At 61.7% G+C, this 26,460-nt stretch overlaps 1 protein-coding gene across 21 annotated transcripts in view; it reads left to right on the top strand.

The window, feature by feature from the left end:
• Positions 1-26,460, top strand: part of NCOR2 (nuclear receptor corepressor 2) — a 183,337-nt gene that overhangs the window by 139,371 nt on the left and 17,506 nt on the right. For 16 of the 21 annotated variants that reach the window (XM_066371154.1, XM_066371162.1, XM_066371170.1 and 13 more), the window contains 14 exons: positions 1,638-1,688; positions 2,443-3,076; positions 9,623-9,743; positions 10,679-10,850; positions 15,058-15,219; positions 16,210-16,331; positions 17,094-17,196; positions 17,442-17,546; positions 17,832-17,935; positions 21,067-21,217; positions 23,119-23,259; positions 23,558-23,644; positions 24,228-24,523; positions 25,915-26,269. In XM_066371154.1, the coding sequence (XP_066227251.1) occupies positions 1,638-1,688; positions 2,443-3,076; positions 9,623-9,743; positions 10,679-10,850; positions 15,058-15,219; positions 16,210-16,331; positions 17,094-17,196; positions 17,442-17,546; positions 17,832-17,935; positions 21,067-21,217; positions 23,119-23,259; positions 23,558-23,644; positions 24,228-24,523; positions 25,915-26,269 (2,604 nt within the window). The remainder of the gene's footprint in view (positions 1-1,637; positions 1,689-2,442; positions 3,077-9,622; positions 9,744-10,678; positions 10,851-15,057; positions 15,220-16,209; positions 16,332-17,093; positions 17,197-17,441; positions 17,547-17,831; positions 17,936-21,066; positions 21,218-23,118; positions 23,260-23,557; positions 23,645-24,227; positions 24,524-25,914; positions 26,270-26,460) is intronic. The other 5 variants (XM_066371173.1, XM_066371172.1, XM_066371171.1 and 2 more) reach the window with 2 other exon arrangements.

Raw genomic sequence — 26,460 nt, 5'->3', positions numbered from 1 at the left:
TCCCCGCTTATTAACACTCCACCATGTGACAAGTGTTTGTAGATCCAGGATTGCCCTGGGTTTACCTGCCTCCTGCTCCTGACCACTAACTAGTCTGTCTTTGCCCCCACCCACCCCCTGTGGCACGGAGCCCCTGAGTCCCCGCTTAGCTGAATGCCTCTGCCTCTCCTTCTGTTCTCTCTCTGCCCAGAGCTGCCACGGCTGGGCCCTCGAGTTTTCGGTGGTTGGAACCTTCCCTCTTCCTGCTCCTGCCTGGGGGCTCTTCTTCTTGCCCCCCTGTGTTCCAGTCCCTAGCTCTCTGTGCCAGACCTGCCAAGAAACGCGGCGTTAATTAGCCCGAGCGTCTTCACTGGTCTGAACCCCACCTCCTGGTTGGAGAGGGAGAAGCGGACCATGTGGTCATTGTTGTCTCGGAGTGGGGGAGGGTCTGGGGTTTGGTGTGGCCTCCTTGCCAGGTCTGGGTGGATCTACCTCCCTCGCCCGAGTTGGCCAGCGGCCCGGTGAGGGTCTGAAGGAGGCTCCTAGGTCCGTACCAGGAGCAGGGAAGAGCTAGGGAGCAGAAGCTCCACCCCCTCTGCAGATACCTCAGCAGCTGTGTGTGGGCAGGGTGCAAGCTCGGTGGGAAAGTTAAAGGAAACCAGACAGACCTGCCCAGGAAGAGAGCGGAGCGTCAGTGAGCTCACCTGCAGGTTCACACGCCCCGTGGAGGATGGAAGAGGCGCCTTCTGTCCTGGGCGGCGTGGCGGCCGGGCCGGGCCAGAGCTGAGGCTTCTGTGACAAGCCTGCCCAAGGGTGAAGTGCCTGTTTTATAGATGAACAGACTGAGACCCTGGGGATTAAGCCGCTTGTCCTGGGGCCTCAGCATTGGCCCCCTACGTCCTTTGTCTGATCATGTGAATGACAGGGAGTGACATTCTGGAGTCAGCAAGCAGGGGCAGGAACCCCGTGGTTAGGAAAACAGGCTGGTGGGGTCAGCCCGCTCCTGCCCCATGCAGTGTGGCCTTGGACAAGCAACTTAACCCCTCTGTGCCTCAGTCTCCTCACCTACAGTCATAATTGTCCCCGTCTTAGAGATGATTGAAGGCAACACCAGTCACATGTGCAGAGTTTGGTCCGCTTTCTGCACCCACAGTGTGAGGCGGTGCGGCCGTCACTGGGTTGGTCATCCCCGGAAGGGATCGGCCCTGCCCTGGACCTCGTAGGGGGTGAGAAGCGGAAGAGGCCAGGGGTCAGAGGGGGCCATAAAGGCTGAGGAAGTCTTTATTCAGGGTCCCCTGCTGGCCTGGTTCAGCTGCTGAGGGGGAGGTCCTGGGAACCCGGAACCAGAGAAGGCCAGTGGCCACCCAGGCCGTGGGGGACTGGGCAGGACCCGCTTCTCACCCTCCAGCCCCCATCTTCAGCCCGGGCTGCCACAGGTCACCTGGGGCTGCTGGTGTCCCGAGTCCAGAGGGAGCAGGTGTATCTGTTCAAGGACAGAGGTTGTCAGGACAGAGCAGGTGAGCGGCCCGTCAAGCCGCTGTGGGTCCTTGCTGCTGCCCGCTGGCCCTTGGCCCTGCCTCCCCAACCACACCGCCTCCTCCCTCCCACCTCACTGCTCACGCCTCCTGGCTTCTAACCCCTCTCTCACTTCCTTCCAGCCTTACCCGCCTCTGGGAACGAGGTGCCCAGAGGGGAAAGCAGTGGCCCAGGTATGAAGGTGGCCGTCTGGCCTGGGGGGAGGTGCATCCCGAGGTCCCCTGTCTTCTGCAAGGGGCCCACTCCTGTGAGCATGCTTCTGCCTGCGAGCACCACTGTTCATGCAGCTGCCGCCTCTGTGCACCCTGCCCGTGCAGTGCTGTTCCCTTGCTGTTCCTTGCCTCAGCCCTGCAGACCAGTGCACTCTGCTCACCTGTGTTGTTCATTTTCATTAGTGTTACCATCCGTGACTCTTACCTGGTTTATTTCCCAAATGGCCAGTGTGGGGTTTTTAAATAATCCCACTTTACAGAATTGGGGGGTGGGTGGGTTGAGACCCAGAGAAGAGACAGGAGTGGGTTTTTAAGGCAAAAAAACTGGGCCTGGAGCCGAGGTCCCCTTGCCCTTTGTGTGTTTACACACGTAGTCATTACTCACTGTGCACCTGCTGTGCCCCAGGCCCCATGGGAGACGGCTGGAGTGCAGCGGGTGTGGCCGTTTCCTCTGGGTTTGCCCGAGTTCCCCACTCCCACTTTACAACTGTCATGTTACCATGATGATAGTGATGACCTGGGAAACAGTGGGTCCAGATGACCCGGGTGGCCCGTGGGAGCCTCTGGGTTGCTTGGTGTCAGGTGATGGGGCTGCTGTGTACCCTGAGCTCCTGCCTGGAGTCAGGATGCGCCGTGGGGAGCGGGGGAGGCTGCGTCTACCTCCCCCCTCGCGTCCCCCTCACTGTCTGTCCCTTCTTCGCTCTTCCCCCTCCAGCTGCCGTCAACAACAGCTCCGACACCGAGAGCATCCCCTCGCCCCGCACTGAGGCCGCCAAGGACCCAGGGCAGAACGGGCCCAAGCCCCCGCCCGCCCTGGGCACTGATGTGCCGCCCCCAGAGCCGCCCACCCCACCGCCAGAGGATGCCCCAGCCCCCACCGAGCCAGCCCCTGCTCCCGAAGCCACTGGCTCGCCCACGCCCCCGGCGGCACCCCCAGCACCCGCGGCACCCCCTCCTGTGGTCCCTAAGGAGGAGAAGGACGAAGAGGCTGTGGCCGCCACCCCAGCGGTGGAGGAAGGGGAGGAGCAGAAGCCTGATGTGGCCCAGGAACTGGCCGTGGACATGGGCAAAAAGGAGGAGCCAGAGGAGGTGCCACCCGCCGAGCCCATCAAGACCGAGTGCAAGGAGGAGGCCTTGGAGGAGGGGCCCGACCTAGCCGAGGGGGCTGCTGAGGCCAGCGCTGAGCCCGCACCCGAGGGCACGCTCAAGGTGGAGAAGAAGGAGGCTGGTGGAGGCCTTGGCGGCAAAGCCCCCTCGGCCAAGGGCTCAGGTGCCCCCCAGGACAGTGACTCTAGTGCCACCTGTAGTGCCGACGAGGTGGACGAGCCTGAGGGGGGTGACAAGAACAGGTGAGGGGACCGGCTGGGCCGGGGCTTTGATTTTTTTCATTCTGCAAACCCTTGCTGAGCACCAGCTGTATACCAGGGCAGCTCGGGCCGATTCTGGGGAGCGCCGTCTAGTTGGGGAGGTTGACACTGAATGGAGTCCAGACCCAAGAGTTCTGTGAGGGGAAGGGAGGGCAGTGAGGGGACCTCCGCAAGGAGGTGGCAGCTGAGCTTTGTCCAGGGGACGTGTTCCTCCCTCCCTTTCTTACCTCTGCTTTGCTCTCGGTACAAGTGTCTGTGCCCCACCATCCCCAAACCCTGGGAATGCTGCACGTTAGCCCCTATTCAGCTCAGACGCTGGGGACCCTGGGGCCCCGGCCAGAAACAAAGCTCATCGCTTAGGTGGGGGCCAGTGGCGGGCCACCTAGGGCAGTGGCGTGACACCCACACCACTCACCTCTGGGCTGCGTGAGGAATTGTTTTCTGGTGAGACGAGCGGGCGGTTTTATTTTGACTCAAAACAGAGTGGTTTGCTTTCTCTCCTCTCATCTGTCGGAAAAGTTCTGGGCAGAGCTCGAGGAGGGAAAATCTGACTTTCCAATCTGAGAGCGTCTGCTCGGAGCCGTTTCCTCTGCCCCGTGATTCACCTCGGGGGCACGTTAAAATGGCAAGTTCTAGAATATTCCATAGGAAAATCAGATGGGGTCAGCGCTCTCTGGGTCTCCTAACATTACGTGCCACAGAAGTAGGCGAGCTGCACCGGCTTCTGCTTCCCGGGTCCCCGGCGTCCTTGGTGGCCGCTGCTGGCAGGAATCTCTTCCCCATTGGTGGAAGAAACACAGGTGGCCTGCTGGGTGGCCCTTTGATATGCCAAGGCCGGGCCTGGCCAGTTCTGGAGGGGGCCGCGTTCCCGAGCTTCTTGCCCGGATGGTGCAGTTCGGAAAACAGTGCTCACACGGCTCAGCGCGCAGGAGAGGGCAGGGCCCTCGCCAGGTCAGGGCAGGCGGCTCTGAGCAGGGCGAGGGATTAGCTCTTGGTGCTGCCACGCCGCTCAGTGGTCCCCTGGAGTCTGTTCTGGGTACATGTGGCCGGCCCAGGCTGAGGAGCAGAGAGGGCTGGCCCAAGCCCCATCAGCCCTGACCCCCCTCAGGCCAGGCCTAGAGCCCCACAGGGCACCTTTCAGGCTCTGCCTCGTCCTCCGACAGCCCCACCCAGGGACGTGTCCTTGCCTCCCAGGCTGTGCCTGGCTTTCGTCCACCCTTCCTGCCTGAGTGTCCAGCATTTGATCCCCTGGGAGCAAGAGGCCCGGGCGAGGAGTCAGGACACCTGGTTTGTCACGCCCTGTGTGACCCAGGCCATCCCCCGCCCTTGGGCGGGCTGGACTTGGGCCAGCCCACTGACCTCTTCCTGCTGGCGGCCCGCCACTGGCCTGGCCGGGAGGTGCGTCACGGTGCACCCTGGCCGCCAGGGCCTCCCGGAAGGGTCGGTGGGATGGGTGCCCCCTCCCCCCCGGGCGACCCCAGGTCCTGGCGGCCGGGCCCAGTGAATTGGGTGTCCCTGGATGCACACACAAGAGGCTGCTGGCCCTGGCCCTGGCTTTGCCCCAGTGACTTTGGAAGAAGAAACCATATCCGGCCTCCACTCGTGGTCCCTGCCAGGCAGCCGCACCGGGGAGCGTTCTTGGCCCACGACCAGAGATGGCGGCTGAGATTGCGGAGCCCAGAGCTCGCCGCCCTCCCCTGTTCCCTCCCCTGTTCCACTTCCCAGGGAAGGTGCCTGGCCACGTTCTGACAGGGCCGGGCTTCGGAAAGTCCTTTCCCTGGGTATCGGCTCTCATATCTGACGATGGGTGTGAGTGTCCCCACTTAGGGGTCATTGTGAGCATCATGGCAGTCCCAGCCCCAAACAGCCAGCCTGGTGCCAGGCTCAGTAATAAAAAAGTTGCTGTCCTCCTTTGGAACTGCTTCAGGAGCCCCCAAAGGCTGCTCCGAGAGGGGCCCAGAGCGTGGCTTCTCCCACGGAGCCCCTGGGGTTTTGAAATATCGTGCCAGCAGTTTTCTCTTTGGGTTCTTTTTTTTCTTTTTTCTTTTTTCTGAAGCTGGAAACGGGGAGAGACAGTCAGACAGACTCCCGCATGCGCCCGACCGGGATCCACCCAGCACGCCCACCAGGGGCGATGCTCTGCCACCAGGGGGCGATGCTCTGCCCTTCCAGGGCATTGCTCTGCCGCGACCAGAGCCACTCTAGCGCCTGGGGCAGAGGCCAAGGAGCCATCCCCAGCGCCCGGGCCATCTTTGCTCCAATGGAGCCTTGGCTGCGGGAGGGGAAGAGAGAGACAGAGAGGAAGGAGGGGAGGGGGGTGGAGAAGCAAATGGGCGCTTCTCCTATGTGCCCTGGCCGGGAATCGAACCTGGGTCCCCCGCACGCCAGGCCGACGCTCTACCACTGAGCCAACTGGCCAGGGCCTTTTTTTTTCTTTAATTATTACTATTCTATAAGTGATAAATTGGACCTCTGTGTGCCAGGCACCTGTCTAGGCTTGAGGGGTGCTGGGAACAGTACAGACCAGGTCCCGGGTCCAGGGAGCTGACAATCTATGACAGTGACTAGTCTAAGATAAAGGGATACAGTGAATGTTCATGCGTATGTGAGTGACAGCAGAGCCGGGTCCGGGGAGTGGGCCGAGCAATGGGGGGGGGGGGGCACTGAGGGCTGGTCAGGGCCCCGTGGGGTGAGGACTGGAGGGGAAAGCAGAGATCTCTGGCCATGTGGCCTTGTGCTCGGTGGACAGGGTCCGTGGCTGTGTGGACATGTGCTCAGTGGACAGTGAGGGAGTTCGTGGCCGTGTGGGCTCGTGCTCAGTGTGGTCCGTGTGAACTTATGCTCAGTGGACAGTGAGGAGGCCACGGCAGGTGGGGTGGGGGTGGAGAGGGCAGGAGAGGCAATCACAGAGGTAGACAGGGCCCTGTGGGTCAGGGTGAGGAGCTGGGGTTTTATCCTGTGGACACGGGAGCAACATGACCATGTCTGTGGACACTGTTCACAGACCAGCCTTCATTACCCTCCTAGCCCAACTTGGTAGCAAAAATACCACGGCCCAGTGATGTGGGGCAGCTGAGGCAGGACTGCAGAGAGGAGTGCCGAGCACAGGCCGGGGGTGCCCTGACCCTCAGCCCCCGCCCCACCCTGGCCTTCCAGGGTAGGCAGTAGGGCCGCAGCAGCAGGAGGAGTACTTGACCATTCAGCAGCAGGGGTAGCTCTCACTTCACGTGTGTTTCCTCCCATCCCCCACCGAGCAGCTCTTGGAGGGAGTGCCCGTTCTCACGCCCCTTTGCTGATGGGGAAACTGAGGCACAGAAGTCACACAGCCGAAAGTGGGATTTGAACTGGAAGCCCGAGCCCTGAACTCTGTGCGGTGGTGCGACGGGGCCAGGCCCCAGCTGCTCCCAGCCCCACCGCCCGTGTCCCCTATCTGCCCCTCCTGGGTCATGTGCACCGTGCCAGGCTCCCAGAGCCCCTTTCCCGCCTGCCTGGGCCTCTGGAGAGGAAAATAAAAGCCACTGTCTTTCAAGAAGACAAAGGAGAGAGGAGGAGGGGGTGGGGTGTGCCCACGAGGAGGGCTCCTGGAGGCAGCACTGCCCCCGTGGTCACTGGGACGAGGGAGGTGGGGCACACTGGCGTCTCCTTACTCCCTCAGTGGCTCAGGACCCTGGGCTGGTCTAGGGTCAGCACCAGACCCCTGATTTCAGGTCCTGCTTTTTGCAGGGGCAGGTCAGGCTGGCATCTGGAGCCCTCGTAAACTGTGGAGTGCTGTGCCAATGCCTCGGTCCTCACTGAGCTCCTGTCTCACTCTGGGTGTGGGGGGTGTCTGAGTGCATTGCCCACCCCACCCCCCGTGCTCCTGAGAGCATTTGAGGGGCCGTCCCTGCTCTCATCTGCCCCCAGCCTGGGTGTGGAGCCGTGGGGAAGCCCAGACAGGACACAGACAACTTGCTTTTGCATTTATACATATAATAGGAACTTACTTTGTATCTCTATGGAAGTTATATTTACACAGATACAAAAGTCTGTGTTCTAACTAAAACTTAACCAAACAATAACAACATCGTTACTTTATTGTTCTTAGAAACAGTACAGTCAGTATAACAAACCAGTTGATTTGATGGCTAGCTTAGACGATCTTTGTTTTTCTTTTCATAACAGCTTTACTGGGTTATATAGTTCGCATACGGTATAATTCAGCCTCAAGTATACAGTTCACAGTTCACCAGCTCTTAGTATGTTCATGGTTGTGCAACCATCACCACTATTTAATTACAGAACAATTTCATTATGTATCATCCCACCACCAGCACCAAAAGAACTCATACCCAGTTAGAAGTCATTCCTCAGCCCCCACTCCCTGGCCTTGGCAACCATGAATCTACATTCTGTCTCTGTGGATGTGCCTGTTGTGGATGGACATTTCATATTATTGCAGTCAGACACTGTGTGGCCCTTTGCGTCTGACTTCTCTTGCTCAGCATCCTGTTCTCAGGGTGTCTCCACGTTGTAGCAGGGGCCAGTGCTGTGTTCCTTTTCCTGGCTGAGTCGTATTCTACTGAGGATGGACCACATTCTGCTTCCCCATTCGTCCGTCTTGGGACGTTTGGGCCGTGTGCACGTTTGGCAGTTGTGTGCAGGCTGCTGCTGCTGCGATCTTGCGTGAACCAGCGTCCACGTGGACGTGAGCTGTCGGGTTTCCTCGGGGGCACGCCCCGCCGTGGCATGGCCAGGTCCCATGGTAACCCTACTTGCCTGTTAATGAACCGCCAGACTGTTTTCCAAAGTGGCTGTGGTGTGTTCACATCTCAGTTTATTTTAAGTGGATGATGGTAAGTGAATGTAGGGGTGAGAGTGGGGGTGGCTGGGTTTGGGGGCAGTTGTGGGTGAGGTAGGGGTCGCCGGGGGAGGTGATGTTGTGGGTGCTTGGACCTGGCCAGGGTGCTGGCCCAGGGCAGGCGGAGGAGACGGGCTTGGGCCCGAGGCCAGGGGAGTAGGGAGGGCCCGCAGCTGCAGGGGAGGCCTCAGGGGCGAGCAGGATCTGGAGGGGTTGAGAGAGAAGTGAGTTGGGGAGGCAGGTGAAGCAGGTGGCGGGGGCCGTGGAGGGCACTGAGCACGGCAAAGTCAAGATGACCTTCCTTTGCACCCGGCCCCACCTGCACACTGTGGGCAGCCACGTCTGTCTGCTCAGCCCTGCAGGTGGCAGATGCGGACAGAGGCTGGTGCCCTGGGGATGGGACTGTCACAGGCGGTGGTCCCCGCCCACAGCGAAGAGGGAACCTAGGCTGAGCGTCACATGTCCACTCCACCCCATCGGCCTGCGTTGGGCGTCCGGGCCTGGTTTCTGGGCGCTGGTTGGCATGAGCATGTCCTGATTGCCCAAGGTCTCACCTCCACGTTGGCGGCTGTGGCCTGCCTTCTGCGTGTAGGATCAGTACGGTCCTAATGCCCAGCCTTAGAAGGCTGAGCCGACAGGACCCTCGGTCTTCGGGAGCTGGACCTAGTTTGGCTGCTGTCCCTACTAGGGACATCGTCCAGCTGGCTCTGGTGGCCCTGCATGCAGACCCTGGGTTCTGAGCCCCCTCCATGCACCCCAGCACAGTGCCAGGCTCATTGTGTGCGCGGCAAGTATGGGCCACCCAGGAGAATCGGGCCGTGCTGGATCCTGGAAGTCCCAGTGGGCAGGTGGGGAGCCACACAGGGACCCTGGCAGGACACTGGGCCCAATGCTCTAGGGCATCCTGGAAATCCTTGAAGACTTCCTAAAGGAGGCGACACCCATGAGCCGCTTGGGAGCCGCCCCTCAGGGCCGGCTCCGTGGGGTGCCCAGGTACCGCAGCCCTACGCGGCAGTGCGCCCATGCTGGGCACCTGTTGGGACCCTGCGTTTGCCCTGAGCAGATGTAGCGTACAGCTCTGCGTCAGCAGCAGATGGATGCGACCTCCCTTTGAGTGGCAAGGCGCCGTGGGCTCGCACAGCACCGTAGGCACCTTCAGGGTTGATGGGTGCACAGCGTACATACCAACTACCTTCTCCACCAAAGCCCACAGCCCACCTGCCTTCTATTCCTCAATGAGTGGGTGCGGGTGACATTCCAGTTTAGTGGGACGTTCTGGTGAAGCTGGTGGGCTCCCCAACTCCTGTCTCTGGGAAGCGGGCCCCTCAGCTGCACGCCCAAGGCCTTAACCTACCCTGGCGCCCAGGCCCCTCATATTTGGGCGGTGGGCAGTCTGCCTGGCGGTCCTAAACTCACCAAGCCTTCATCCGGTCGGGTCTTTGGCTTTGCTGGCTCCTAAAGGGCCACGCGTGCTGGGGGCTCTGGGTCTGGGGTTCTCTGGAACTTTCTTTGCTCGGGCTGGGGTCGGAGGGAGAAAAGGAGGGACCCCCTTTCCATGCCCCTCCCCACCTCCAGAGACCTGGTTGGTCTCCTTGGGTGACCCTGGATATTCCCCTCCCCCCCGTGGTCAAGGGCCAGAGCCGGGAGAAGCCCGCTGTGAGCCGTGGGCCTGATGCTTGTCTCCCCCTCAGGCTGCTGTCCCCGCGTCCCAGCCTCCTCACCCCAACCAGCGACGTCAGGGCCGGTGCCTCCCCCCAGAAACCGCTGGACCTGAAGCAGCTGAAGCAGCGGGCAGCCGCCATCCCCCCCATCGTGAGTGCCAGCTCCTCGCCCACCTGACCTTCACTTCCTGTCCAGGAGACGGCTCTGCTGGGCGCCAGCCAGGGCTGCGCTCTCGCGCGCGGGCGGGCGGGGCCGGCACCTGCAGCCCCGCTGCTCTTCCCAGCCGCCTCCTGTTTCCTGGAGAAATCCCCGTGGAGCTGAGGCAGGAACAGCTCAGGGCGGGGCTCCTGGGAGCCAGGGAACTGGGGCCTGCAAGTCTTCTTCCTTCTGTCCGCCCAGCCCAGCGCAGCCCCCACGAGGGCCCGAGAGCTGGCTTGACTCTCCATTCCTGCCTCACTGGCCAAGGGTTTCCCAGTGCCAGGCCCTGAGCCCTGGGAAGGCAGAACCCCCCCTTCCCAACTCCTGGCTGTTATAACACCTCGGAGAGAAGGGCGGGGGCCCCACCAGTTCTAAACATAAGATCCTTTTGGGAAGGCCCCCCCTTCCCACCAGAAGATTCTCTGGGCCCAGTAGGAGCTCCTTCCTCATGATGGCCCAGCCTCTACCCGAGTGGTCCCTCTCTGGAGGGGGCCTGGCCCTCTCAGATGCAGCTGGGACACTGGGCTGAGGACCAAGCTGACTGGGGCTTTTACAGTGAGGGGCACAGGGTGTGCCAACCATGCTGCCTGCTCCCGGAGGCTGGGCACAGTCCCATGTGTCCATCCTCATGTCTGTGAGACCCAGAGACCTGGTGTCGGGCTGGCTGGGGAGGGTGACCACACCCAGGCTGCTGGGATGTGCGGACACACTCGGTTTTGCGGAGACCCCCGACCCTCAGCCTGCCCCTCTGCGCCCTTGGGCATGTTGCTGCCTCTTCTGGTCTCAGTTCCGGGCTAGTCATATGCAGGGGACCCAGGAGACGTCTCCCTGCCCTCTGTGGCCCGTAGACAGCCTGCGAAGAGACTCACCTCTCTCCGCTTCTCCAGCAGGTCACCAAAGTCCACGAGCCGCCCCGGGAGGACACAGCTCCCCCTAAGCCCGCGGCCCCCGCCCCGCCGCCCCCACAGCACCTGCAGCCAGAGAGCAACACCTGCCAGCAGCCCAGCAACAGCCCTCGAGGCAAAAGCAGGAGCCCTGTGCCTCCTGCCGAGAAGGAGGGTAAGTGTGCCCAGTGGCTAAGGGAGCGTGGGGGCCGTGAGGGGCCGACGGGCAGGATAAAAGGGGTATTTGCGTGTCTAGAGCAGCTTTGCACACTTCAAGGTGGAGTGCTGGAGCAGAACCAATGAAGGAGTGAAATGGTGGAAGTGAGACAGTAGGGAATGGTGGGGACTGCGGCAATTAGAGACCTCCTGTTCTTTCTCAAGTGGGCACATGTGGGCCTCAGCCAAGAGCCACCGTGTGGCATTTGGGGCCTGAGGTTTTTCTTCCAGAAACAAGAAATCGGCCTTTTTTTTTTTTTTAACATAGCATCTAGTTTCTCAACAGGGGCAACTTTTCAACATTTTACAAGCCCTGTTGTGTGCATAAAGCACGCATGTGTCTCAGCCGCCGATTCTGTGTGACTCAGTTCTCGCAGGATCTTCTAGAACCGCGGACGCTGCTTGGCGCCCAGCTGGCAGCGAGCGGCCTGGGCAGGAAGCCCTGCCCCGTCCAGGCTCTCATTCTGACCTTATTCCAGGCCGAGGTCACTGGGTTCGCTGGGGAGATGGCTGTGGGGGTGGGGTGATTCCCCAAGCAACTCTGTTCCGGCAGCTGGCCGAACCGTGCTTTATTCTCACCCCATGAAGCTCAAGGTCGGCGGACAGGCAGGGCCTGTTTCTTCTCTGGATCTGTAGTCCTTGCCCTGCTCTGCGCTTGGGCCTAGGAGATTCCAAGCCTGTGTTCCCACAGTGCTCCTCCCAGATCAGCCGAATGGGTGACAGATGATGGGGCTCCCCCATGCCGGTCCAGCCCCAGCTCCTGCTGGCAGCTCTAGGGGTCTGAGGGCAGCAGGACCCCAGATGGCCCTCCCCGGCCAGCACAACCCAGGGACGGGCTCAGGCAGCCAGTGCCACCTGCCCCCACCTGCCTTGGGCCCAGCATTCCCCCTTCTCTACAAAGCCAGGCTGGCCCTCAGCCTCGGGCATCCTCGAGGGCGGTGCTGCTGTGCCCACCTGAGGACAAAGAACAGGACCGTCCCTGGAGGGGGACGTCTCCACGCTGCCCACAGGCACACAGGCTTGCCAGGCATTCCTGTGCTAATCACCCCCCGCCCCTGGCGGCTTCACCTGCCGCAGGAAGCCCTGGGTACCGCCCACACGGGCTGGCATGCGTGCATCCTGGCTGGCCCACGGGTCGTGTTGTGGCCACTGGGCCAGAGCATTTGGTGAACGCCTACGATTGCCAGGCCGCGTGCTGGGCAACGGGGCTTCTGCAGTGAGCAGAATAAAGTCCCCACTCAGGGGAGCTGCTATTTTTGTGAGTGAGGAGGACATTATTCCGGGGCCTACGTAGGGAAAGCAGAATGACCTTAGAGTAGTTCACACGATGAAAGTAACAAAACGGGGTGAGTGATGAAGGCCCTGGGGATTGAGGGGGAGGTCTCTGCAGAAAGGGGGAGCCAGTCATGGGAAGACATGGAGGCAAGGGCCTTTCAGGTATAAGAAATAGCATAAGCAAAGGCCCTGGGGTGGAAGCAAGCTTGCAATGTTTGAGTTGCTGCCAGGAGGTTGTGTGGCTGGGGAGGGAAAAGGAGACCAGGTTGTGTCGGTCCTACCAGGCTCAGTCCTGCAGTGATTTTGCCTCAGGTGTGGTGGGGATCTTTGCTGGCGGAATCTTAAGCATGTGAGTGTCTGTGTGTTGGGGTGGGGGTATCTGCTTTATATTTTGGAAAGATCTCTCTCTCTCTCTCTGGTTGTTGTTGCAGAGAAAGGGCTACAAGGAGTCTAGGCAGTTTGAGGAGGCCACCATGTACCCAGCCAGGGATGGCGGCAGCAGGGACCACACGGGTGACAGTGGAGGTGGGGGAAGGGTGCCATCGCGAGTTAGTTTCAGAGGGAAAGCCAGGGGACCTGCTGGTGAAGCCAGGTACAGTTGACGAGTGCAGAATATCTGTCTTCTTTTGGGGCCTGGCCCTGGCACCCATGTTGGGATCGGGACACCCCATGACGGGGGCAGGGTTCTCTGAGCGAGGATGCAGTCTGAGACACGGGGTCTGGCTCTGAAAGGACATTCCAAATTTGGGGGGCAGCAGCCCCGGGCAGGTAGTTTGCACAGTAACGTCAGGGGCCCAGATGGCGCTGGCCGGTGCCAGATGTGAGCAGGGCTGGGCCAGGCTGCATTGGGGCCGCGGGGGCAGGTCACACTTCCTGCCCTGGGACAGTGGAAGCCGCCACCCGTGCGTGGTGTATGTCTAAGTCTGGCTTTCAGCCCGTTTGCACGGCAGCCGCCATTTCCTGGAGGAGCTCCCTGCCCTAGACCGTGGCCCCGGCACCAGGCACCCCTACCTTTTTCTTAGGGTCTGGGTTGCACACGGCGTTTTGGGCACACAGCGTGACTTTGATGCCCAGCACTGCTTCTCTGGTCGCCTGGCTCCCAAGGGTGGCAGCTCAACCAGGTCATCCCCCGGGCTCCCCAGGGCCAAGCTGGCGGGACAGGTTGTCTCCCCAGGCTCTCGGCCGCCAGCCCAGCCCAGCCTGGCCCAGCCCCAAGTTTCCCTTCCAGCACTGGAGGCCCCCACCCCCAACCAACACAAAGCAGCCAAGACGCACACAGGGTTGGAAAACGGGACCAAGGTCCAGCGTGTTTGTGGGATTTCCCAGTGCTCTGTGGGGGTGCTTCCCCTAGGGGCTGGCTGAGAGGGAGAATCCCCAAATCCTACATCTGAGCCCCCCTCTGGTGGACCACCTGCTTCCCAGGGCACGTTCAGGGGAACTCGGTCTCTCCTGGGAGAGGCACAGAGGACACGCAGCAGCACACGAGCCTCTATGCCCCCAGTGGTGCCCGCAGCAGGCATCACCAATCGATGCCACACTCTCCTGATTGATAAACCTGAGAGATGAGCCCTGCCTGCCATTCCTTTCCCAGGCTTGACATTCCCACATCGTGTCCCCTTGCCCATTTCTCAGCCCCTTGTTTTCCCTGGATGGGGCCTCAAGCCTGGCACCGGGCCTCAAGGGAGCGTTTCTGTGCTCAGGACAGATTTCAGCCATGAAGACAGCCCTGCCCCACAACCCCTGGGCCTTGGGCTATGTCTGTGTGCTGTCCCCAGGCCAGAGAACCCGGGCCCAGCTTCTGGCGCTCTTCCTGTGGGCTGGGTGTGTAGCAAAGGTTCAAGTCGCCACCTGCAGCTGTTGGCCTGGATGCTAAGCTATTTCTGCCGTTACTGGCTGTGGGCTTTAGACCCGGTGACTTCCCCTCCCTGAGCCTCAGTTTCCCCTCTGTACACGGGGGAGAACCATCGTCAGTTCCTCGCAGGGTATGGCGAGTATGCACAAGTCAGTCCACGTAGAGCCCTTAGACGTGTGCTGCCGGCGGAGGCCCCAGGGCAGCACTGCCCGCAGAGGTCACGTCTCTCGCTGCTGCACGGCCTGGGAGGTTTGAGGGTCAGATCGTGGCTCAGCCAGATACTTGCTGGTGACCTTAGATAAGCCCTTCACAGTTATGACTGTGCTCCCCTCCTCCTGTACAAGCTTGGTGACAGTCGCGTCCTTACGAGCTTGCGCCGGTGACACAGCGCTGCGACTGGTGGGCAGGGTGTCCTGGTGCTGCTGTCTGGACTCTCAGCCACCCACCCCTCCCCGTGGCCCTGCACACATGCACATCCACGAAGCTGTCTGACCACCTTCCACAAGGTCAGCCAGCGCTCACTTTCTGGAACCAGCCAGATAGTAAATATTTTAGGCTTTGCGGGCCAGACAGCTTGTGTTGCAACCGCGCGGCTGTGCCCTGGGTGACAAGTACGTGGCGGACATGAGCAGGCTCTGGAGCTAGAGGGTGTGCAGTCAGGCGCGGGCTCCCGGGCTGCCATTGGTCGCCCCTGGTCTGCAGGTGCGTCCCTGCCCCCCACTGCTTCCCTGGCGCTGGGTCAGGGCCTGTGGTTCTTGGCATTGGACCTCAGAAGCTCGCTGGGATCCCCAAGCCCAGCCCCCGGACACACTCCTGTGCTGAGCGGAATGTCACAGGGCTCAGGGCAGTGCCTGGCCCACAGACCTGGAGGGTTTTCCTCATAGACTGCTTCTTCCACACGTGTGGCCGGGAGCCTGTCCCTTCCCGGAGTTGTGCTGTGGGCTCAGAGAGGGACATGTCTGAGTGGGGGCAGCTGTGGCTCTGGGGCTCCAAGGGCTGGTTGAGCACAGCTGACCGTCCCCTCTTGTCCCCTTGGCAGAGAAGCCTGTGTTCTTTCCGGCCTTCACAGCTGAGGGCCAGAAGCTGCCCACAGAGCCTCCGTGCTGGACGTCCGGCCTGCCCTTCCCCATGCCCCCTCGTGAGGTGATCAAGGCCTCCCCGCACGCCCCTGACCCCTCAGCCTTCTCCTACGCCCCGCCTGGTAAGTAGCTCCCCCGAGCTCAGGTCCCTCGGCCGCCGTGCGGTCAGCAGCGCGGTCATCAGGCACTACCCGTCTGCACGGCTCTCACTCTGTGCAGAAGGATCTGGGCTGGACGGAACCAGCCCGATCAGTGAAGGCACCAGAGGGACCTGCTGAGCTTTGAGGGATCTGCAGGATCGGGGTTGACGGGGCTGGTGACAGGGAGCGTAGGGCTGCTTCACTGGTGAGGGGTGGCTCCGTTCTCTACCGGTGACTCAGAGCTGGAGGACAGGCCTCTGGAGAGGAAAGCCTAGGGCGGGACGGGGCTGCTGCTTTGGTTTAAGGACACAGAGAGGCTGGGTTTGGGGCCCTTTCTGGGTTCTCCAGTCCTGCTGGGACCCCTAGCAGCTGATGAGGACAGGCCGTGCTGAGCAGAGCTGACCATGAAGGGGGAGTGGGCCAAATGAGCCAGGAGAACAACAACAAGGAAACGCATGCCAGGCAGCGGGAACAGCATGTGCAAAGGTCCAGGGGCAGGAAAGAGCAAGGTGAAGCTTGAATCCAACAGTCCCAGTGGAAGCTCGGCACCCAAGGAGCAAGGGTGACCACCAGCACTAGGTCAGGTGACCCTGAAAGCCATGTTGGAGGTTAAGACTTGATCCTGGGGGCAGCGAGAGCCACAGAAGGCTCACAGCACAGGGAGAATGTGAACCAGTGGACTTTTTACAGAGATCCCTCCGTTTCCTGGGAGGGGAGTAGACTGTTGGCAGGTGAAGTGGAAATGGGGAGACCATCTCAGGGGTCTGGGTGGCCTCTCATCTTTCCTGGGGTGGGGGGAGTCTGAACCAAGTTCACAGACAGCTCATGAGGACAGCACAGGGCATGTGTGGGTGGACACCCACCTGGGCAGGACGGGGCAGAGGTGGGGAGTGGCCCTGGGGGAGGGACATCTGTCCAGCAGGGGCATGACTACTCTGAGGGCCCTGTGATGGACAGCCCTGTGCCCCGCAGGTCACCCGCTGTCCCTGGGCCTCCACGACAGCACCCGGCCCGTCCTGCCACGCCCTCCCACCATCTCCAACCCTCCGCCCCTCATCTCCTCCACCAAGCACCCCAGTGTCCTCGAGAGGCAGGTGGGTGCCATCTCCCGGAGGTGGGGTGCAGGGGGTTGGAGGGGCATCCTCCCATGGGCAGCAGGGTGGCCTGGTACTCAGAGATCAGCTCCTTCCTCTATTGGGTTTGGTCTTGCCCTCTGTAACGTGAGGGCCTAGTGACCAGTGACGTATCGGCGGGGGGACCAAGGTCGCCTCTGTTCACGGCTGTGCTGGGCTCCGGCCTGGATGGAGCCTGCCCCTGACGCTCAGGACCTTAGGGGGTCACCCCGCAGGGCATTCCAGTGTATGCGGTCTAGCCAGACCGTGTGGCTTTGGAGAAGTGACTCAGCCTCTCTGCGTCAGTGTTCCCGCAGTGAAATGGAAGCTCGAATGCCTTAGGCACACAGCAGCCAGCATGTGCCGAGTCTCGGCCTGTGGCTGTCGGCCCCTTGCCTCCCTGACCCGCCCCCTGTGTACCCCAGCGTATGGGGGTGGGGGGGCAAGGCATCGGCGTGGCCCCTGGACCACTTGTACCCTTCCCTTTAAGCTGCACCAGCTCGAGATGGCCACTTCGCAGGGGAGGGGACTGAGGCCCAGGAGAGGCGGCCACTGGTCCACAGTTGCTCAGTGGGGCATTGGGGCTGAGTTGAGTCCTGAGCCTATCAGGCTTGTTCTGATCCCAAGGTCCCCTGCACTGAGCCCTCGTAAAAGGGGGTGTCTGGGAGCTCTGGCTGGGCTGGGACATGTGGCGGAGGGATTGTTGTGGGGGCCCCTGTGACCCCATGCTCGCCATCTCCACAGGGCCTGTCGGTGCAGCTGCATGTCCCGTATTCCGAGCACGCTAAGGTTCCCATGGGCCCCATCACCATGGGGCTGCCCCTTGCCATGGACCCCAAGAAGCTGGGTAAGGATGGGGGCCTCCTCACCCAGATAACCGAGGCTTGGTCCCAGCTGTCCCCGTTAGAAGGACACCTGGATGACCTCAGCTGTCTGTGTTTTGGGGAGAAGGGAGGGCAGTGTGGCCTGTGGGACTCCGGCCTGGACCTGGAGTTGGCACTACAGAGCCCTTGCAGTGCTGACCCAGGGCCTGGATGGGCTGGGGTGACTCTGTCCCCGGGGCATGTGGCTCATGGTTTTGCCCGTCCCCAGCTCCCTTCAGCGGAGTGAAGCAGGAGCAGCTGTCCCCACGGGGCCAGGCTGGGCCCCCAGAGAGCCTGGGGGTGCCCACGGCTCAGGAGACATCCGTGCTGAGAGGTGAGGCCTGGAGCTGTTCCCTGTCCCCAGCAGCTGCCCCTCTAGTCCTTCGTGGGTGGAGGCAGGAATGGGACCCTTTATCCAGAACCTTCCGAAAAGCATCAGCTCCCTCCCTGAGGGCCCAGAGCCCCTCTTCAGAGTCATCTGCCCTGCCAGTTAGGGCCGGGGCCCCCCTGCAGTGAGACTCTGAGGGAGACTTGCAGGTCACTGGGAGCACAGGCAGGGTGGCTCTCAGGCCTAGTGCTGGGCCACCAACCCCTCAGCCCCACGTCTCCTGTCTTCCAGGGACGTCCCTGGGCTCAGTCCCCGGAGGAAGCATCAGCAAGGGCGTCCCCAGCACCCGGGTGCCTGCTGAGAGCCCCATCACCTACCGCGGCTCCATCACCCACGTAAGTGCCCGGGGCGTGGCCGCAGGGCCAGTTGGGACCAGCGGGCGGCACTGCTAGGTGTGGCCCTGACTGCGGATGAAGCAGTGGCCTAGCCCCTCTGGTCCCTGTGCGCCACTGCGTGGCACCTGTCTTGCTGGGTGGGGTGACATCCCAGGATAGCAGCTGACCTCCCGGTCATTCAGCTTGTACGCTTGTGCTGAGCAAAACACAAAACACGCTGTCCCCGGGGAGCTGGCCTGGTAGCAGAGGGAAGCCAGCCAAGTTACTAGACGGACAAACACTGAGCAGATGGTGTCCGTGTCCGGTGCTTCAGACTGAGTCCGGTTCTGTGGGCGAGAGTGCCGGGGGCCCCCCCTGAGGTCACAGAGACAGGCAGGTGGGGGAAGCCTTTCAGGTGTGAGCCCTGCGGGGATCTCAGGGAACAACATTCAGGGCTCAGGGAACAGGATGCGCAAAGGCTGAAAGGTGGGAGAGCCCCCTGCATGCACCAGGGCCAGCCCAGGGGCCGTGTACGCCTACAGCAGGAGGTGCTTGGGTCAGTGTGGCCCTGGGGGCCCAGCCTGCGCTCTTGGGGGTCCTTATAGCCGAGCCTGCCTCACATTGTGGCTCAAAACCCTCTGTCTGCAACTTTAGTCCCAGATAACAAAGAGCTGTCCTCTTGTGTCGACCTGGACCTTGTGGTGCTCACAGCCTGAGGTCTGGGTGTGCAGCCACACTAAGATGCAGAAGGGAGTGCTGGGACCCGCTGGTGTGTCTGCCCCTCCAGGGCTGGTAGAGGGCCCCTCCGGGTCTCTCCTGGGCCCGGGGCGGGGCTTCAGTTCTCTCTCTGCCAGTGGAGCGCGCAGAGCAGCTTACTTCCTGGGGCCTCAGCGCAGGGCTTTCCTCCCCCCCAGTCCCCTCTGGCTCTCCAGGCAGGGCGCTTTCCATTGGAACAGCCTCCATGTGAGCTCATCTTGCAGATGAGAGGCTGAAGCTCAGAGGTGCATCCTGAGGTTCCCCGCTGGCAGCTGCTGGGCCCAGGGTTTGTGCCCTGCAGTGTCAGGATCTAGAGCACCGTGCCGGAGACCGGGGTGGCTAGGCGCACGCGGGCACACGTGCACACACACACATACTCGCCTTTGCAGAGACATGTACACATGCGCACACACATTTGCACATTCATGGTGGAGTATCAGGCCCCCGGCTGGCCTACAGTGAGGTCTCTCTGACCCCAGTGGCCTCAGGTCATGCTACAGAGGGGTCTCTCTGACCCCGGTGGCCTCAGGTCACGCTACAGAGGCCTCCACTTTCCTCTGAACCCAAAGGTTGTGAAGCTGTAAGCTCTCACAGGCGGCCTCGCCAAGCGCCAGCCTCCGGGACAGCATCAGTCAGGCCGTGGCACTCAACGTGGTCTGGGGCCTCTCCCCACCCCCCAATTCTTCCCTAACTCGGGTCCCCTTTGGTCAAAGTCGTCCTCACAGAGTTTGGGATTAAAAGTCGACATAGGAAGCTCCTGGCTCTCCATCTGCCCCTGGTTTCCAGGTGACTGGGCACGGCCATCTCGGTCATTCACACCTAGTCAATTGATTTTGGCAGAGGGTGGCAGTTCAGCTGCCAAGGTGTGGGAGGGTCAGGCGGTCCCACGGACTCGCTGTGAGGTGGTGGCGAAATCGACGTGCGCACGCATACTCTCACACGCACACGCACGCAGATATTAACCCAGCAAGTGCTGGCGAGCAGGGACCACAGTGTCCCACCAGAGGCTCAGGGCGGCCCAGCCCCCGCCAGCGAGGTGCTCCCTCGGGTCTTGGGGGCGAAGTTCACTGGGGCCAACACCCAGAGGCCACAGGCCTTCAGCAAACAGAGTCTCTGCTCTCCAGGGAGCTCATCTGTCTGTCTGTCTGTCCAGTGCATTGTCCCGAAGTTCAGGGCTGCTGGCCTCCTTGGTCTTCTGTCCTCTGCTCCCGGCACGGAGGAGTGTGCTCTGAAGTCACGTAGTCTGTAACCTTCAGGCACCTCAGTCCCACCAGGCGCGCCCCTTTCTGTCACCCACGGTGCTACGTAGCTGCTTCCTTTCCCCGCACGAACCCAGTTCTTAAATCTGCCGGACACCGACGGTGTCTGCTAGTGACGTGACAGCTGCTTCAGAGGAGCCTTATGACAGGACAGCACTGGCTCCCTTGCTGTGAGAGGGGGCTGCCCAGCCCTGGACTGTCACCCAGTCACATCCATCCACACCATGCTTTTGTGCACAGATACTTTTTATTTTATTTTTTTGGGTGACAGAGACAGAGAGAGAGACAGGGATAGACAGATAGGAAGGGAGAAAGATGAGAAACATCAGTTCTTCATTGCTGCTCCTTAGTTGTTCATTGATTCCTTTCTCATATGTGCCTTGACCAGGGGGCTATAGCAGAGCGAGTGACCACTTGCTCAGGCCAGCAACCTTGGGCTCAAGGCAGTGACTATGGGGTCACGTCTATGATCCCATGCTCAAGCCTGCAACCTCAGGGTTTCAAACCTGGATTCTCTGCATTCCCGACCCATACTCTATCCACTGCGCCACCAGCTGGTCAGGCTGCACAGATACTTGGAAGTGCAGCAGGGGAGATTGGGACTAGAGCATTTGTTCTGGGACCTCTGGGGAGAGCCGAGTGCCTCCGGGGCATCGTGCTTTTCTGCCCTCGGAGACAGGTTTGGGAGAAAAGCCCACTGGGAGATGTTTGTCAGCAGAGAAAGTCCCATGGGGAGGCTATGCATCTGCTGGTTCCGGGCTTGGCACACAGTAAGGGACCGTGTGGTTGAATGGGCTCATGGAATTACAGAAAGAGATAGAGCAACATCTTGATTTGGGGACAGCTTGTCATGCTGGATGCCTTTGAGAGTTGTGGACGCCAGGATTGTCTGTTTTGGAGCTACAGTAGTATATATAGACAGGCTCAGAGAGGCAGAGTGACTTGACAGAGGCCACACAGCAGCTCCAACTATCTGACTCCAGGTTCAGTCTGCCCCCCACACACACACACACTCACGTTCTTAGAGGTCGCCCAAGGCAGGCTGCTCCCAGCCACAAGTGGACACACGGATGTGGGTTTGGAGGGGGGTGTCCCCCGGACAAAGCCTTCGGATGCTGACCCCCTCGGCACCCCCAGGGCACTCCGGCTGATGTCCTGTACAAGGGCACCATCACCAGGATCATCGGCGAGGACAGCCCAAGTCGCCTAGACCGCAGCCGTGAGGACGGTCTGCCCAAGGGCCACGTCATCTATGAGGGCAAGAAGGGCCATGTCCTGTCCTATGAGGGTGAGTTCTGTCCCTGACTGCTGCAAGGAACTGGGGCTTCCCTCCCTCCTGTTCATGGGCTTTGGCTGCTCAGGACAGACTCGAGGTGGGAGCACTCACATGACCTGGGCACTGAGTTTGAGGTCCCCCCTCAGACAGCTCTCGAAACGCTCTGCTCCCATGAGATGCAGACAGGATGTTACCTTGTCAGTTCAAATCACAGAAACCTGCTCCATCCAGCACGGCTCCTCTACCCCAGCCCCAGCCCTTGGTGTTTCCGAAGCAGGTCCAGAGAGCAGGGAGTCCAGAAAAGCAGATCGGGGCTATAGGGCAGTCAGAAGTCTTGGGGGAAAGGTTTGAGGGGTGTGCCCCTCCTGTCAGCCTCTAGTGACTGGAGTGGGGAAGGGTTTGTTCCCCATGACAGGCGAGGGAGTGGGGGGCAGTAATGTTCAGGCCGGTGGCCACCTGTTTGGCCCCTTCAGAGAAAAGGAGGCCTGGATCAGGGGAGGAAGACATTTGGCTTAGTGAAGTGGTTTCATAGGCAGGGCTGGGGCGATACCAGGAAGCACCTTCAGAGAGGTAGTGACATTCTTGTCCCTGCAGGTATGCAAGCCAGTAGCAGGGAAGGGTTGGCTTGAGCTGCCTCCCCCCTGTGCTCAGTTTTGTATAGTTTAGGACAGAAACTTGTAGCCAGGCTTGCTAGAAGCATAGTGGGAAAACTGAGGCCCGGAGAGCAGAAGCCCGGGCATCCAGCCCTGGGCTTGGTGGCCAACACGGCGCTCTCTGATTGACCCCACACAGGCGGCCAAAGCGGGGATGAGCCGTGGGACCCTCCACTCAGCCTTGCGCCCCCACACCCCCCTGCCCGCCCCCTTCTGGCTCTAGGTCTCACAGCCCTGGCAGGCGCCCGGCACAGAAGGGAGTTAACAGAGGAGAGGCTGGACGTGAGTGTCCTGGCAGCCTGGGCACTCAGGGGTGTGAGGATAAAAGCTGCCCGGGGCACCCCTCTCCACAGCTGGCAGTTGCGGGGCCCTAGCTCACTTTTCCTCCAGCAGGCGGGCGGGCAGGCGCCCTTGCCTGTCTATCCGCCTCTGCCTCTGCCTCTGCCTGGCTGTCCCCATCCCCGCCCAGACCCCGGGAAGTGGCAGCAGCACCATGTGGCTTAGTCACATGCCACGCTGTGCTGCCAAGTGGTGGGGGCAGTGCCAGCCTTGGTGTCCGGCTGAGTGCCCTGGGGCGTGACAGGGGGCCTGGCGGCAGAGGGCACTGGGCGGAATTCCTGAGCCTCTGTGGTTAAGTTTTCATCTGCAAAATGGGCTTTTAATTTCTCATGGGCTTTCTGGGGCCCAGTGACTGAGGGCAGGAGGCCAGGTGTAAGGCCTCAGGGTGTGGGGAGGACTGTGCCCGCCTAGAGAGCGAACGCTGGTGCCTCTCCAGTGGTCAGTCGCCTTGTACAAATGGGAGCCCACCAGCCAGGCAGGCTTCTCACGTCTCCATGTGTGTCTGAAATCTCCTGGTGTTTGAGCATCAGCCATTGACTCTGCATAAAGAGTTCGATAGCAGCGCCAGCTGTCTGCTGGCCTCCAGTTTGCAAGCTCTGCATAGCCAGGCTGCGAGGATCCCATGAGGGAACCAGAGCCCTCGGCCTGATGGGCGAGACCCAGGCCTGGCCCCCGAGGCCTGCCTCCTGGCTGTGCGGAGCCTTGGCCTGTGTGGGGAAGGGGGTGGCGCAGGTCTGGCCACAGGTCCTCAGCCCCCTCTATGACTGCAGGTCATGGGCTCCGTCAGGAGGGCTCAGCAGGGCCGGCCTTCGCCCACGCAGATGGGGGCCCTGGGACGGGCCACTGGGGTGTGCTGGTTCTGGGCTGTGCCACGATGGCCCCATGGCTGGCCCCTTACCGCCGGTGTGGTCTGGTTTCCAGGTGGCATGTCTGTGTCCCAGTGCTCCAAGGAGGATGGCCGGAGCAGCTCGGGATCTGCCCACGAGACGGCCGCCCCCAAGCGCACCTATGACATGATGGAGGGCCGCGTCAGCAGGGCCCTCACCTCAGCCAGCATTGAAGGTGGGTGTCCTCCTGTCCGCACCCAAACGCAAGGCAGCCAGGGCCTGGGCTCCCGCTGTGAAGAGAGACTTTGTCTCTCAGCACCCCCTGGAGGGCGGTGGTGGGATGGGCAGCCCTGTTTTATAGGATTGTGTCTGGGCCCAGGCAGTGGGACAGTCACTTGCTGGGTTCTACGCTGCCGCCACCACCATCATCACGGGGACTGCTGTGAGGGGCTGCTGTAGACCCTGGCCCCTGGCCCTGCCCAGACTGGCTCGGGGACCCACATCACGATGCCCTTGCCTTCTCCCCCTCCCAGGTCTCATGGGCCGTGCCATTCCCCCCGAGCGACACAGCCCCCACCACCTCAAAGAGCAGCATCACATCCGGGGCTCTATCACGCAAGGTACTCCCCATCCCCAGTGCCTCAGGGCAGCACAGCGGGTTACAGCCCAGGTGGGGGTGGGGGAGGTGAGGGGGACTCGGGTCGGGGGACAGGCACTTAGGGGGGCGTGCAGTGCACGTGATGGGCACACGCACAGGTCAAAACGGGGAGCTGGAACGTTTCTTATGTGAAAAGAGAGAAGGCAGAATGCCACCCATCCCCCCCCACTGGAGATGTCACTTAGCACCTACTGTGTGCTCAGCACTAACCCAGGAGCCGCTTGTGTGCTGTCTCATGGGATGGTCTGGAGGAGATGCAATCAGTAGCAGGGTTAGAGGGTGGATAACGGGGCTTGTGGTTGTGCCGCGGCGAGGGGGCCCCTGTGCTCCCTGTCACGCTTTTGATCCATATTATCTGATTGAGGGGTCACGACGGCGTGGGGTGTCTTAGTTAGTGTTCCCACTCTGTTACATGAAGGTGTTTGGGGCTTGGAGAGCTCGAGTCGACACGACGACTCCGGAGTCCGCTGGTGTGGCGGCCCTAGGCCAGAGTGACAGTGGGTGGGGGTGCAGGTGTGCCGTCAGCGCCCCATCCTCTTCGGCAGGGATCCCGCGCTCCTACGTGGAGGCCCAGGAAGACTACCTGCGTCGGGAGGCCAAGCTTCTGAAACTCGAGGGCACGCCGCCACCGCCGCCGCCGCCCCGGGACCTGGCCGAGGCCTACAAGGCGCGGCCTCTGGACGCCCTGGGCCCCCTGAAGCTGAAGCCGGCCCACGAGGGTCTGGTGGCGACCGTGAAGGAGGCCGGCCGCTCCATCCACGAGATCCCCCGCGAGGAGCTGCGTCGCACGCCTGAGCTGCCTCTGGCCCCGCGGCCGCTCAAGGAGGGCTCCATCACGCAGGTACGGGCCCCGGAGCCGCCAGGCTGGGCCGTGGAGGAGCCGCGGGGGCGTCTGCACAGGGGGAGGCTGAGCCCCGAGACCACACGGCCGCCGTGGAGGAGCCGCGGGGGCGTCTGCACAGGGGGAGGCTGAGCCCCGAGACCACACGGCCGCCGGGTCCTGGGCGGCCGTCATGCCTGTCCTCAGTGCCACGCCGAGGCCTTAACGTCTGCAGCCTCGTTTGACACATTTGCAGCCGTGAGGTCCACACCCATGACCCTGTCGTTCGGGTGGAGACCCTGAGGCCAGAGTGGCCACGTGGTTTGCCGAGGCCCCAGAGCTAAACGTAATGACAAATGGCAGCCCTGGAAGAGTCCTCACTGGGGGACGGGCTGCCCAGCACGGGGCGTCCTGACTAGCGAAGCTCAGATGTCCGTGCTCTGCAGTAATTCTTCCTGTCCTCATCTCATTTGTGAGCAATCAAGCCCAGGGAGGTTAAGCATCTCGTCCTGGGTCACACAGAAAGTAAATGGCCCTGTGCCTCTCTGGTCCCTCTGTCCCCAAACCGGCAGCATCTTGGCTGTGCGGCATCCACCCCCCGAGAGGCCCCAGCCTAAAGGGACAGGTCAGCTCCAACTGTAAGGAGCTGGTCAGTGGGGGCCACTACAGGCCACAGCCCCTTCCCTTGGTCAGAGGCGCCTGGCATGACGAGGAGGGAGCCCCCAGGGGAGGCAGTGGGCATTGGGAAGCTCTCTGAGGGCCGGGGACAGCGTGGCTCTCAGCCTCCGGGCACCTGTGGAGCCATCATGGATCCAACAGGGATACCAGCCTGACTCGAGAACATTCTCTCTAAAATGAAGGCGTTTCCCTTTCTTATGAAAGTCGTTAAAACGTTCCTGGATAAACAGAGTCGTGTTACTTGTGAAGACACAGGGCTCCACTGTCTCCGGGTTTCCTAAGCCTATCTAAACAGGGTGGGGTCTCCTCCCAGGCGGCCGGGCCAGGACGTGACCCCTGTTTCTTCAGCTGCCCATCCTGGCCAGAGAGCAAACCCCAGCCTCAGCCCTAACCTCCCAGCCTTAAGCCCTAGGGTGGTAGAATCAGAATTTTCTGTTTCATATCCGGCTCGGCAGAGGGTGTGCGGAGGGTCCCAGACTGACGAGAGGAAGGATTTTGCCCACATGGGGTGCTGATCCTCACTCCGGCAAACCTCAGGGGCTAATAGAGGGGCCCCCCATCTGCTCTGGGAAGGGCTGACCTCTCTGTCGTCTGCTGCCCCCCGTCCCCGGTAGCTCTGGGGTCCCGAGGCCAGGCCCAGCTGCACTCTCCAGTGTGGGATGCGGCTCCAGTTCCGCGGCTGCACAGCTGAGACTGAGTCACATGGCTGGTGCTCATCCCCCTCCCCCCCACAGGGCACCCCGCTCAAGTACGACACCGGCACGTCCTCCGCCGGCTCCAAAAAGCACGACGTGCGCTCCATCATTGGCAGCCCCGGCCGGACCTTCCCGCCCGTGCACCCGCTGGATGTGATGGCGGACGCCCGGGCCCTGGAGCGCGCGTGCTACGAGGACAGCCTGAAGAGCCGGCCGGGGGCGGTCAGCGGCTCGGGGGGCTCCATCACCCGGGGCGCCCCGGTCATCGTGCCCGAGCTGGGCAAGCCGCGACAGAGCCCCCTGGCCTACGAGGACCACGGGGCCCCCTTCACCGGCCACCTGCCACGCGGCTCTCCCGTGACCACCCGGGAGCCCACCCCACGCCTGCAGGAAGGTATGTGGGGCGTGGGTGCAGGGTGGGCTCCTGTCTCGGGACACTGCCTCCCTGTTCACTCTGAACTCAGGTCGGAAACCAGGGCTTACCACGGGGTCACCGCATCCATCCCGTCCGCCAGACCTGCAGGTTCTGCCTCCAGGTCCAGCTCAGAATTCTCTTCTTGCCCCGCCCCACTCAACCCCCTCCCA

This window comes from Saccopteryx leptura, chromosome 2 (genome assembly GCF_036850995.1).
Source record: "Saccopteryx leptura isolate mSacLep1 chromosome 2, mSacLep1_pri_phased_curated, whole genome shotgun sequence".
Classification (NCBI taxonomy): domain Eukaryota; kingdom Metazoa; phylum Chordata; class Mammalia; order Chiroptera; family Emballonuridae; genus Saccopteryx; species Saccopteryx leptura.
Note: the sequence above shows the minus strand (reverse complement) of the source record. Positions and strands in the feature narration are given on the sequence as shown.